The sequence below is a fragment of the Dendrobates tinctorius genome, unplaced genomic scaffold (assembly GCF_039654945.1).
Source record: "Dendrobates tinctorius isolate UK_male_01 unplaced genomic scaffold, ASM3965494v1 ptg000089l, whole genome shotgun sequence".
Classification (NCBI taxonomy): domain Eukaryota; kingdom Metazoa; phylum Chordata; class Amphibia; order Anura; family Dendrobatidae; genus Dendrobates; species Dendrobates tinctorius.
The window spans coordinates 9,815,106-9,829,045 of NW_027361757.1; the positions used below are offsets into that span (position 1 = coordinate 9,815,106).

At 41.5% G+C, this 13,940-nt stretch overlaps 1 protein-coding gene across 1 annotated transcript in view; it reads right to left on the minus strand.

Moving 5' to 3' along the window:
• The window catches only part of SPOCK2 (SPARC (osteonectin), cwcv and kazal like domains proteoglycan 2), a 240,746-nt gene extending 227,045 nt beyond the window's left edge, over window positions 1-13,701 (minus strand). The window contains exon 1 of the mRNA XM_073585799.1: window positions 13,238-13,701. Within this exon, the coding sequence (XP_073441900.1) occupies window positions 13,238-13,405 (168 nt within the window). The 5' untranslated portion in view covers window positions 13,406-13,701. The remainder of the gene's footprint in view (window positions 1-13,237) is intronic.
• Between the last annotated feature and the right edge of the window lie 239 nt (window positions 13,702-13,940).

The window sequence follows — 13,940 nt, forward strand, 5'->3', positions numbered from 1 at the left end:
GTTTAGTTGTAGGTTCATTTTACACCTCTTTAGATCAGTCATTTTGACACAGGGCCACAAAGGTTTCAAAGATATGCTGCATGGTTTGTGTTTCTCCTGCCTCCTCCGTTCTGCTCACTGCATAGCACTCCCTTTTTTACAAGTTCAATGTATTTTCTTATCTACGTGAGTTTTTTATGCTTAATGGTGTTTTCCATTTATAAAAAAAAGTGGCACTCAAAAGATAGAACTCATGTAAAAAACAAAATCACATAACTAACTCAGTTCCTCTCTGCTAATTTAGATGACACGAGCTGCTGAGCTTAATGATTGGCTGCAGTGGTGATGTGCGCTCAGTGATTGGCTGCAGTGGTGATGTGCGCTGAGTGATTGGCTGCAGTGGTGATGCGCGCTCAGTGATTGGCTGCAGTGGTGATGTGAACTGCCAATGTCACTTCACTAATGCAGACAAAACACACAGACAGAAGCAGTTCCCAGTCCTTAAACCGTGGAGTGCGAGAACTATCTGACATTATTATTTACTTGAATCCTATCATTTGTGGACCACTTTCATAAAATGTTGAAAAACCCCTTAAAGTATCTTTAAGTCGTTTAATACTGGATACAGAGGAGCATTGCCATAAGAATTGGCAGCCATTTTCACATATGAAAGGACCAGAAAATATTTGCTGTTTTAAATCCACCCAAGGCCCCTTTGACATCACTGTGCATTACTAAAAGCAGAGCAAGAAATGATGTCACCCATTTCTACCAGTTATGCAACCTCATGCTTTTGTGCCGAACCTCATATATCTCAGCACATACGTTAGACAATCACACGATGAATAGACATATTATTCAGTATCGAGTTTGAATGACACACGTAGAAATACCCCATACTTTCAATGTTGAGGAATGTATACAGTCATATGTAAAAGTTTGGGCACCCCTATTAATGTTAACCTTTTTTCTTATAATTATAACAATATAATGTTATTATTACCATAAATATAAAGGAAGCACTGTATCTCTTTCATGGGGAGAAATGTTGTCTCGCTACAGCATATGAATAGATAGCTTAGCATTCCCATCTGATAACAGCACATATCTGACATTAACTTAGCACAAACCCAATAAATATCTCAAGGTCATTACCTTAGTTGTGTAATTTTCAAAGTTAATACCCTATGTACAACATTACCCGTGACACTTATGAACTGGAGTACATCAGGAAACAATCGTGACACGTGTACACTAAGGAAAACCGCAGCTATTTACGTGTAAAGAATTTTGTAAGATTTGGGCATATACAGTCATATGTAAAAGTTTGGGCACCCCTATTAATGTTAACCTTTTTTCTTTATAACAATTTTGGTTTTTGCAACAGCTATTTCAGTTTCATATATCTAATAACTGATGGACTCAGTTATATTTCTGGATTCAAATGAGGTTTATTGTACTAACAGAAAATGTGCAATCTGCATTTAAACAAAATTTGACCGGTGCAAAAGTATGGGCACCCTTATCATTTTCTTGATTTGAACACGCCTAACTACTTTTTACTGACTTCCTGAAGCACTAAATTGGTTTTGTAACCTCATTGAGCTTTGAACTTCATAGCCAGGTATATCAAATCATGAGAAAAGGTATTTAAAGTGGCCACTTGCAAGTAGTTCTCCTATTTGACTCTCCTATGAAGAGTGGCATCATGGGCTCCTCAAATCAACTCTCAAATGATCTGAAAACAAAGATTATTCAACATAGCTTTTCAGGGGAAGGATACAAAAAGTTGTCTCAGAGATTTAACCTGTCAGTTTCCACTGTGAGGAACATAGCAAGGAAATGGAAGAACACAGGTACAGTTCTTGTTAAGCCCAGAAGTGGCAGGCCAAGAAAAATATCAGAAAGGCAGAGAAGAAGAATGGTGAGAACAGTCAAGGACAATCCACAGACCACCTCCAAAGACCTGCAGCATCATCTTGCTGCAGATGGTGTCACTGTGCATCGGTCAACAATACAGCGCATGCATAACGCCTTTTTGTATGACCAAACAACTCAATCTTTGTTTCATCAGTCCACAGGACCTTCTTCCAAAATGTAACTGGCTTGTCCAAATGTGCTTTTGCATACCTCAGGCGACTCGGTTTGTGGCGTGCTTGCAGAAGCGGCTTCTTTCGCATCACTCTCCCATACAGCTTCTCCTTGTGCAAAGTGCGCTGTATTGTTGACCGATGCACAGTGACACCATCTGCAGCAAGATGATGCTGCAGGTCTTTGGAGGTGGTCTGTGGATTGTCCTTGACTGTTCTCACCATTCTTCTTCTCTGCCTTTCCGATATTTTTCTTGGCCTGCCACTTCTGGGCTTAACAAGAACTGTACCTGTGTTCTTCCATTTCCTTATTATGTTCCTCACAGTGGAAACTGACAGGTTAAATCTCTGAGACAACTTTTTGTATCCTTCCCCTGAAAAGCTATGTTGAATAATCTTTGTTTTCAGATCATTTGAGAGTTGTTTTGAGGAGCCCATGATGCCACTCTTCATAGGAGAATCTAATAGGAGAACTACTTGCAAGTGGCCACTTTAAATACCTTTTCTCATGATTTGATACACCTGGCTATGAAGTTCAAAGCTTAAGGAGGATACAAAACCAATTTAGTGCTTCAGGAAGTCAGTAAAAAGTAGTTAGGAGTGTTCAAATCAAGAAAACGATAAGGGTGCCCATACTTTTGCACCGGTCAAATTTTGTTTAAATGCAGATTGCACATTTTCTGTTAGTACAATAAACCTCATTTGAATCCAGAAATATAACTGAGTCCATCAGTTATTAGATATATGAAACTGAAATAGCTGTTGCAAAAACCAAAATTGTTATAAAGAAAAAAGGTTTACATTAATAGGGGTGCCCAAACTTTTACATATGACTGTATATACAGAACTGTGCAAAAGTTTTAGGCAGGTGTTCTGAAAATGCTGCAAAATAAGAATGCTTTAAAAAAAAAGAAGTCTTAATAATTTATTTATATCAATTGACTCAATTAACTGAATGCAAACTGAGAAATCTAAATCAAATCAATATTTTGAGTGTCTGCCCAATGCCTTCAAAACAGCATCAGTTCTTCTCAGTACACATGCAAAAAGTCAGGGATTTTCTAGGGTTATATTCAGATGTATGAATAACCAATTATACCAAACAGGTGATAATGAACATCATTTTCATATGTACAGTGGGGAAAAAAGTATTTAGTCAGTCAGCAATAGTGCAAGTTCCACCACTTAAAAAGATGAGAGGCGTCTGTAATTTACATCATAGGTAGACCTCAACTATGGGAGACAAACTGAGAAAAAAAAATCCAGAAAATCACAATGTCTGTTTTTTTTCATTTTATTTGCATATTATGGTGGAAAATAAGTATTTGGTCAGAAACAAGCAATCAAGATTTCTGGCTCTCACAGACCTGTAACTTCTTCTTTAAGAGTCTCCTCTTTCCTCCACTCATTACCTGTAGTAATGGCACCTGTTTAAACTTGTTATCAGTATAAAAAGACACCTGTGCACACCCTCAAACAGTCTGACTCCAAACTCCACTATGGTGAAGACCAAAGAGCTGTCAAAGGACACCAGAAACAAAATTGTAGCCCTGCACCAGGCTGGGAAGACTGAATCTGCAATAGCCAACCAGCTTGGAGTGAAGAAATCAACTGTGGGAGCAATAATTAGAAAATGGAAGACATACAAGACCACTGATAATCTCCCTCAATCTGGTGCTCCACGCAAAATCCCACCCCGTGGGGTCTGAATGATCACAAGAACGGTGAGCAAAAATCCCAGAACCACGCGGGGGGACCTAGTGAATGAACTGCAGAGAGCTGGGACCAATGTAACAAGGCCTACCATAAGTAACACACTACGCCACCATGGACTCAGATCCTGCAGTGCCAGACGTGTCCCACTGCTTAAGCCTGTACATGTCCGGGCCCGTCTGAAGTTTGCTAGAGAGCATTTGGATGATCCAGAGGAGTTTTGGGAGAATGTCCTATGGTCTGATGAAACCAAACTGGAACTGTTTTGTAGAAACACAACTTGTCGTGTTTGGAGGAAAAAGAATACTGAGTTGCATCCATCAAACACCATACCTACTGTAAAGCATGGTGGTGGAAATATCATGCTTTGGGGCTGTTTCTCTGCAAAGGGGCCAGGACGACTGATCCGGGTACATGAAAGAATGAATGGGGCCATGTATCATGAGATTTTGAGTGCAAACCTCCTTCCATCAGCAAGGGCATTGAAGATGAAACGTGGCTGGGTCTTTCAACATGACAATGATCCAAAGCACACCGCCAGGGCAACGAAGGAGTGGCTTCGTAAGAAGCATTTCAAGGTCCTGGAGTGGCCTAGCCAGTCTCCAGATCTCAACCCTATAGAAAACCTTTGGAGGGAGTTGAAAGTCCGTGTTGCCAAGCGAAAAGCCAAAAACATCACTGCTCTAGAGGAGATCTGCATGGAGGAATGGGCCAACATACCAACAACAGTGTGTGGCAACCTTGTGAAGACTTACAGAAAACGTTTGACCTCTGTCATTGCCAACAAAGGATATATCACAAAGTATTGAGATGAAATTTTGTTTCTGACCAAATTCTTATTTTCCACCATAATATGCAAATAAAATGAAAAAAAAACAGACAATGTGATTTTCTGGATTTTTTTTTCTCAGTTTGTCTCCCATAGTTGAGGTCTACCTATGATGTAAATTACAGACGCCTCTCATCTTTTTAAGTGGTGGAACTTGCACTATTGCTGAATGACTAAATACTTTTTTTTCCCACTGTAAGTTGAAGAACAGTCATTAACTGAAGCTGACACAGCAGTGCAGGAGGCTTAAAACTGGGAGAGGAACAGACAACCTCTGCTACAATGGTGAGGATGTGAAAGACCGTGTCATATCTCAGCACATACTCCGTGGCAAAACTGAGCACAACAACAAGACACAAGGTAATTATAATGCATCAGCAAGGTCTCTGCCAGGCAAAAATTTCAAAGCAGACTGTAAATTCTAGATGTGATAGTCAAGCTATTTTAAAAAGAACCAAGAAATGGGCAACTGTTATGAATGAGTCACCGTAGGAGGCAAAAACAGAAATACTAGCTAAGCCCAGAAAACCAGAGAAGTTGGCAGCTATCGAATTGCAGACCCCTGAACCTAACAACAACAACTAGCAGTAGCCGTGGGGGGTTCCTACGGTGCCCTAGACCCCTCGATCACAGCCGGAGAACTACATAGCCTAAAGACAGAAAGGGAAATCTAAACTGCCCCAGAGCAGACCCCAAAGCAATAGGCAGCCCCCAACATATAATGACGGTGAAGCAAGATGAAAAAACACTCACACAGATAGAAAGATAGGCTGAGCAAATGATGGGGCCCAAGCTAACTAAATAGGACAGAATAGAAAAGCTGCTGTCTGCAATCTGCCAAAACCCTCTCAAAAACAAGAGCCAACAGACTGATAGGGAAAAAAGCCCTGAAGACGCTAGGCTTCAAAAAGACTATATCAGTACTCAGGTATTATCTGAAGACAGAGCAAAAAGGAATTCAGCTCACCCAGCAGGGAAAGGCAGAAATCCAGAAAAACAAGGCAAAACAAAACCAAAGCACAAATGCAAAAAGTAGAGCAGAAAACTTAGCTTTTGAGGAGCAGGAATCAGACTGGTCTCCAAGAATCCCTCAGAGAAATCACCCGCAAGGCAGAAGGGCGTCGGCTGCCTTATATCCAGTCAGCAATCCCAGTCACCCAGTCATCATCATTCTGCTCAGGTGCTTTGTAATCAGCCTCACTACCTTAATTCACCAGAAGAGGGAGTTCATCAGACCTCAATGGTGAAGGGGAAAATGAACTCACAACATGCAACATTCAGAACCATAGATGCAAAGATCGGCCAAGGAAAAGAAAGACACATCATGATTACATTCCAACAAAGATGTCCACCAGTGCCATCAGTTCTGAACCTGCATACAACCAGTGTGACCCCCATACACCCATCTACTGATTCGAGACACCTGACCTGATTTAATGAAAAGCCATACCTTCAATATGGAAACAAGGCCAACCAACTCAATTCTGTAGAAAATAAACTAAAACAGGGGTGCACAAAGATGGCAACAATTGCTCTGGACTGGTCAGTCAAATTTTTAAATATTTGGCTATAACAGAAGGCAGGTTGTTTGACAAAGGGCTAGAGATCTGAAGAGGAATGAGTTTCTGGAGGTAAGAGTGAAGTATAGGGTGGTTCTTCACAAGTCAGGTAATGAATTTCAGTAAATGGAGTTGGAGATTTGGTCAGAATTAATGGTGTCCTCAATGCTGAGAAATACAGGCAGATACTTATCCATTGCAATGTAATCAGGGAGGCGTCTGGTTGGCTCCAAATTTATTCTGCTGCAGGACAATGACCCCAAACATACAGATAATCTATTCTATTATTTCTAAACACCGTTTTTTGGTAATTCCTTTGTATCCCCATTCATACGGCACCCACACACACAAATGATACACCATTTGAAAGGTAAACTTGCCCCCTTCAGCAAGAAAATCGTCAAACAAACCACACATCCACGATTTGATCACAAAATACAGTTTAAACATTAATTTTCATAAATCTGCACTAAGGAAAAATGACCTGCAGATGGCACCACAGTACCCCAAAGCACACTACCAACACATTTGTAAACATGCACTGCTTTTTCACTGATTACTTCGCCCCACACACGCACATGATACACCATTTGAAAGGTAAACTTGCCCCCTTCAGCAAGAAAATCATCAAACAAACCACACATCCACGATTTGATCACAAAATACAGTTTAAACATTAATTTTCATAAATCTGCACTAAGGAAAAGTGACCTGCAGATGGCACCACAGTACCCCAAAGCACACTACCAACACATTTGTAAACATGCACTGCTTTTTCACTGATTACTTCGCCCCACACACGCACATGATACACCATTTGAAAGGTAAACTTGCTCCCTTCAGCAAGAAAACAGTCAGACAAACCACAAATTCACGATTTTATGACAAAATACAGTTTAAACATTCATTTTCATAAACCTGCAGAAAGACACAATGACCTGCAGGTGGCACCTCAACTGGAAAACATTTTTTGGCCTCTATTTAACAAACCAATTTATTGTATTACCAATCTACATATATAAATACCTGTCTGTGTTCAGCAGCTCATGAAATACATTTACATTTGACCAGCTTGCTTGCGCTCCCGACACGACCAATGTGTGAAAATTTTGCACGGGCCAAGCTAGTGTTAGTAAGAATTATGGAAAACGAACAAGGAGTCGTGGAAGTGATGACATGGCCCACAGAGTCCAGATCTCAACATCATCAAGGCTGTCTGGCATCACAGGAAAAGACAGAAGGATTTACACAAACTACATCCACATAAGATCTGTGGTTAGTTCTCCAAGATGTTTAGAACAACTTCCCTACTGAATCCTGCCAAAACCTGTGTTCAAATGTATAAAGAAAAATTGATCATGTTCAGAAGGCCAAGGGTCTTCACACCAAATATGAATTTGATTTACATTTTTCTTTTGTTCATTCACTTTGCATATTGCTAATTGATAAAAAAATATACTATTAACACATCTATTATTGAAAACGCTCTCACTTTTCAGCATTTGCTCTACACCTGTCTATATAAATATATAGATACACATACATATATGTCTATATAAAACAATTAGAGAAGTTCAGTAGAAATGTTCAAGAAATATGTGAACCCAATACACTAGTTTTTATGCTTTACCAATGGGACACTGCTCATAAGGTAATTATGCAGAGCAGCCTAAAGCCCCAACCTCTGAGAATCCTGTAAGCCATGCCCTTTTGGAAAAGTCCATAACATTTTCCATATTTGGCTCAATAAATAAAAAAGCCAATATTTTTGGAACTGTATGGCAGATTTTAAAAAAATAGTCTAGGAAATAGCAGGGATAAAATAAGAGGACAAACTGGCCACTTTTGATCTGGTGACAGGTCGTCTTTAATTCAGCTCTTTATCATTGTACCCTCACCATGGCTTCCTACTTGGCACTGTGTTAGAGCTGAGCACATTGCTACTACAAAGATTTCCCACTTTTCCATACTGACAAATAAGGATAAAGCTTGATTATGTGGCATGAGAGTTACCCAATTCATGCTCCATTTCATTCAAAGGGACCAGAGTAGTTTTTTTGCACATATTTAAAGGGAACCTGTCATTTGTTACATGCAGTCCAATCTGCAGACTTCATGGTGTAGAGCAGGAGAAGCCAAGCAGAATGATATATAGGTTTGAAGAAAAAGATTTATTATAACTTCATTGAAATCCTTGGTGTTTGTATGTACTAGTCCAGTCCACTAGTGATATCTCTGCATAGAGGGAAAACTGTCAATCACTGAATAGGACCGCCCACTGGACTCACCAGGGAGTTCAACAAATAAAATGCAAGTTACACTAAAACGTCTCCCACAACAATGTATATCAATCTGATCAGCTCCTCCTGCTCTACAAGATGCTGCCTGAAGATCAGATAAGATTGTTAACATATAATACAAAATTGTTAGGGCAGAACACATCATATAACAAGTGGTCCTAGGCCTATGTAACTGGAGCACCAAAGGCAATAGCCATGGAATTACTCAACCAAGTTGTATACATGCAAGAATGGAGTTAGACAATACACCAAAAGGATAAAAGAAAAGTATTTTATTAGACTTAGCGTTGACTACAGCAGCACGAGAATCATACAAGATGACATCTACCCCCTGAGGAAGCCCACGCGAAACGAGTGTTGGGGCCGCGTGTGCAGTGTAACAGGACAGTCATGGGTGAGAGCAACCATCTTGTATGATTCTTGTGCTGCTGTAGTCAATGCTTTTATGTTTCAATACTATCAATGGTTATGGAATATACCTCATTTACTGCTATTGCGTTGACACAGCCGCACGAGTCTCACTGATGATTTTTCCTGGATAGACTTGGTGCACTGTCACTTCAATCTATGGGTCTGATTATTTGGCTCTAACTATGCTGTACCTGCGGGGTTGCACTTGATTTCTTGTTGCACCTGATTCCGTCTCTGTCATTGATATGGTTCTTTTAATTGTCTTTCAAGTGACTTTTATGTATTAAGTCTAATAAAATTACTATTCTATTATCCTTTTAGTGGATTGTCTTAGTCCATTCTTGCATGTAAACATTTTTAACATTACAAGTTTCCTTAACATTCATTATGACATATCATTTCAAAGTTGTACTTTTGGATGTTCCTTAGTTTGGATAAATCCCAATGCGATGGTGATACATTAGCTGTTGTCCTATGTTATATAATTTTTTACTGTCCCATTAGGCCATTTTATGTTTATCTTTCTGAATAAATTACATGAGGAATAGAACTGGAGATCTGCAGAACCATGCAGAGAGCAGAAACTCCTCCTTCAGATTTATTGACTTTTTTCTTAATTGTACGGCTCAATAAAGTAGGCAGAAGGCAATCTCCTTTATTATACAGTGCAGTGCGTGGAGATGTGGTGAAGGGAGGGGCGGATCAGCTATACCGCAGTCCTGGAATTGCAGAGGGAAGACACAGAAGGCCCAATTTATTGCCTATTCCAACAACTGAAGCCCCTCATACAACAAGCTTCTTTCTCAGTTCTGCTGATGGGTGGGAGGATCATTTGCGGACACCAATACTCCCCCAACAGCCCCATCCTGTATATGGCCATATACAAAGCCAACTAGATGCAGTATATGACTAATGTACCAACAAGCTAATCAGGGTGGGGGCAGGGATTCCAGTAATGGTGGAATGGTTACAATTACTTACTCATGGTGATTCAACAATATCAAAGAAATGACTTATTTTTTTCATTAGCCTACATTACAAAAAAAAACCATGATGCCCAATGAATGCACTTGCATTGTTTGCAATGGCACTACCACTGATTTCCAATGTTTTCATCTATTTTCCTCCCCACACAGTAGAAACTAATGAGAGACAATGTGATATCATAATGATATGTGATGATGCCGCACCAGCTGTTTAGACTGAAATCAAAGATCCCCCGAGAGTAGATGCAAGCGTTATATTCAGAAGGCTGTCAATAACACGAATACCAGGCGGAATATGTGCAGAAAAATGGCCACTTTCTAGGGATATATCCTCTATGGAGAAGTAGCAGATCTGAATAACACTCAGGACAAAGGGAGAAGAACCAAAATTCAGTCTCTTCCTGTAGAGGTTTCCTGCAGGCACGGGCTGGGGAATTGCTTCATAGTGACCCTGCTGTTTGACCCCTTTCCGATTTCTCTACGAACAACAAATCTGCTTCTTTTCTTGTTCTCTCATTAGCGATATTTACTGAAGGGAGCGTTAGTTTATTCATTAACCCCTCCACAGAGGAGGTCAGCAGCGATCTGTAGAGCATTCTTACCCAACGTTGTGAGACGCCGGCGGCAAGTGTGTCATTTCATTACCATTATCGGTCCACAAATGTATATGCTACAATAACGCTAATTATTGAGGTACACGCAGGTACGGACTGGGGCTGAAAGTCAGCCTTGGCATTGAAATCACACAGGCTCATGTTGTCCCCATCCCCCAGCACCAGATGGGATATATTACTAATATTACCCTGGATGGAGGAAAGCAAGATTTACTACAAGACCAATATTTCTAATGAAACTCGTGGCCTGCTGGGGTAAGTGAGAACATCGATTCTGTTAAGAATGTAGCAGACATGGTGGCCCAGGACCAGACAGGCCCTTCTGGCATTTGCCAGAATTGCCAGATGGCCAGTCCGACCCTGGGTACACGTGAATATAACATCCGTTCAGCAAAATATTGCAAAAGTAGGATTTTATAGAATAACCCAACTGCTACATGGAATACTCCAACTCATTTCTTGCAAATATTGTTACAGGCCACTCATGTCAGCTACATTGAGAATTTAGAGATTGTCTTATCCCTATTAACCTCTGATAGCACTTACCAGATATACTGATTGCTTATGAGTACATCATAGACATATAGTCTCCGGGAGGCCTTTACTTATTCTGCTTTAGCGCTAAAGCTCAAACACAAGTGTCCAAACCTCCTCCCATTCAGTATCACACACACTTGTGCCGTATCACTTTTCTGTCTCTCTTTAAATGAATGAATCCCATTACGCTGCCTGCATTTAAATAAGAAAATGAGAGTGAAACCCAAACTACAGCTTGTATTTCCAAGATCCTGCTGACATTCCTATATAGATATACCCATTTTTTTACAAGGCTCCCAGAAATGTAGATATGTGAGGAAAAAGTAGTGATCATGAAGGCAGGTTTGTTTTTTTTGAGTGTCGGAGGCCCTTTACAAGAACTGTACATCCAGGCTCACACACAGGGGCAGACACATCATTGGTGCAACCTGTGCAGTCGCTCGGGGGTCCGAGCAGTAAGTGGGTCCACTATTACCTACAAAGCATTATGATGAGCTCTCAGATTGCAAAGGGCCCATGTAGCGTTCGTGCACACGGGACCTTTCCAGATAGCAAATAATAATTATACAGTTGTATTCCACTCCATAGCAAATTTAGGTAGGAAACGTTTCAGATGTAATGTCCCTAGGAAACCATGCCCCAGGCCCTGCCTTCTCCTTTTGCCCCACTGGGCTTCATATTGCTCCCCTGATACATTGTATAGTGCTAGATGGCAATCAGACTGTGACTGTCACTGTATGAGCTGGTACTGGCCGGAGAGCGGAGTTACAGCACAGAATGTCACTCTCGTGTTCTTCCTTCATATCCTCCAGCTCTACAGATTCTATCAGCCCTGCACTTCCTTTACATCAGCACCACCTCTCTCCTTCATCAAAGGCCTCTGAGTCACTTATCGTACATCCATCAGGTTTATGCTGACAACACCCATCTGTACTCCACCACAGCTCGATGTATACAGCGCTCTCCTTTACCTTACACAACCCACATCACACACCACATCAAGCAGGAGCCTCGCTGCTTCTACTATCAAATCTCTTCCTCTTGCTGTCTTTCTATTAAGTTTGGCATCTTGTCCTGCCTATGCACATTGCTTTCCCCCTGGTCCTGGCTGTAGGCGTTTATCTGCACAACCTATGTTACATAGCTACAATTAATGTGTACAAACAAATCAATGGCAAGTAACAAATCAATGGCAAGTAACAAATCAATGGCAAGTAACAATAACGTCTGATACATTTATTTGGTTAAATGTACCAGCTGGATTCTGCTTCAACTTGTCATATCTCTACGGAATGCAACACTTATATTCTGGGAAATAGATAGATAGACGGATAGACAGATAGATAAATATGAGATGGATAGATAGACAGATAGATAATAGATGGATAGATAGACAGATAGATAGATATAGGATAGATAGATAGATAGATAAACAGATAGATAGACAATAGATAAATATGAGATAGACAGATAGATAATAGACGGATAGATAGACAGATAGATAGATATAGGATAGATAGATAGATAAACAGATAGATAGACAATAGATAAATATGAGATAGACAGATAGATAATAGACGGATAGATAGATAGATAGATAGATAGATAGATAGATAGATAGAGGATATATAGATAAATAGATAGATAGATAGATAGATAGATAGATAGGTAGATAGATAGTATATATAGAAACAACTTTCTTGTATTAACCCTAGCGTTAGTCCCCCATGCTTCGGCCCCCATACCCACCAGCACAGCCTGGCACCACCACCTCTTCTATTACAGCCCATTATTTCTTATGTGCCCTGTCATCAACCCCTCCTGCTCCAGATCTCAGCAGTGCACATTCCCTTGGTGTAATCTCACCATGGCCATTGCCTGCTATATACAATATATACCATCACCCCCAGAGCATGCTGATGTCCTGGACCCTTCAAATGAACTCATTAACCCTTACCCCCTTCCCTTATGCATCACATCCATCTTCTGCTCTCCCCATCAGAATCACTTAGGGGGTCCTGCTTTGTTTCTTACTCCTGCCCAGCAGGGATCAGGGCCTCTCACCCCCTCTCGCTGACATTGCCCCTGTACTGCAGACACCTATAATGCTGCTGTGCTGGTCTCATCCATGGTGCACTATAGATCCCTGCATCCTCCATCACTTCTGCCGTTACCTCCATTTAACCCTTTCCGCTCCCCCCTTCTTCCCCAGGACTCACATCTCTGAAGCGGTTCCAGTGCTTGATCTTGCCGCTGTACTGGTTGATGGAGGACAGCCATTGCTCATCTTCCATGAAATTGCCGGTGTTCTCCAGCTCCTTGCCGTCTCCCTGGGTGCAGGCTAGGGGCAGGAGCAGGGGCAGCAGGAGCAGGCAGGGGTGTCTCATCCTGGCAGGCTGCAGGCAGAGCCCCGGTCCTGGCTGGGTGATGGAGGAGATGTGCGGGGAGACTTGGAGAGAGCCCCAGAGCAGACAGCACAGGCACAGGCTGGAGAGAGACTGCACAGGATGGATGGAGGGGGAGCACGGAGGCTGCGCCACAGCACAGGGAGGAGGGGGGATGGGAGTGGGTGCTGGGGGTCCACACCTGCTCTGAGGGGGCGCTGCTGTGGGATGTGTGGTCTCAGCTCTGGCTGCAGATCATCATTGTCGCTTCTGCATCATCTGCCCACAGCAGGTGCATCTCCACATCCATCCTGACCCGGAATCTACCAGATCCAGATCCACAAACCATCCCATAATCTCCCGGCTCTCCGGCCAATGTGATCTATACCGTGAACTCAATGGGGTACATCACCCGATCTCAAATTCTGGAAACACCCATATTGTATGGAGCTAATTGGGATCTCACTACTATTATATGTAGCATTCAGGTGTTTGGGGAAAGACCAACACTATTGATTTTTGGTTTTCTTACACATTT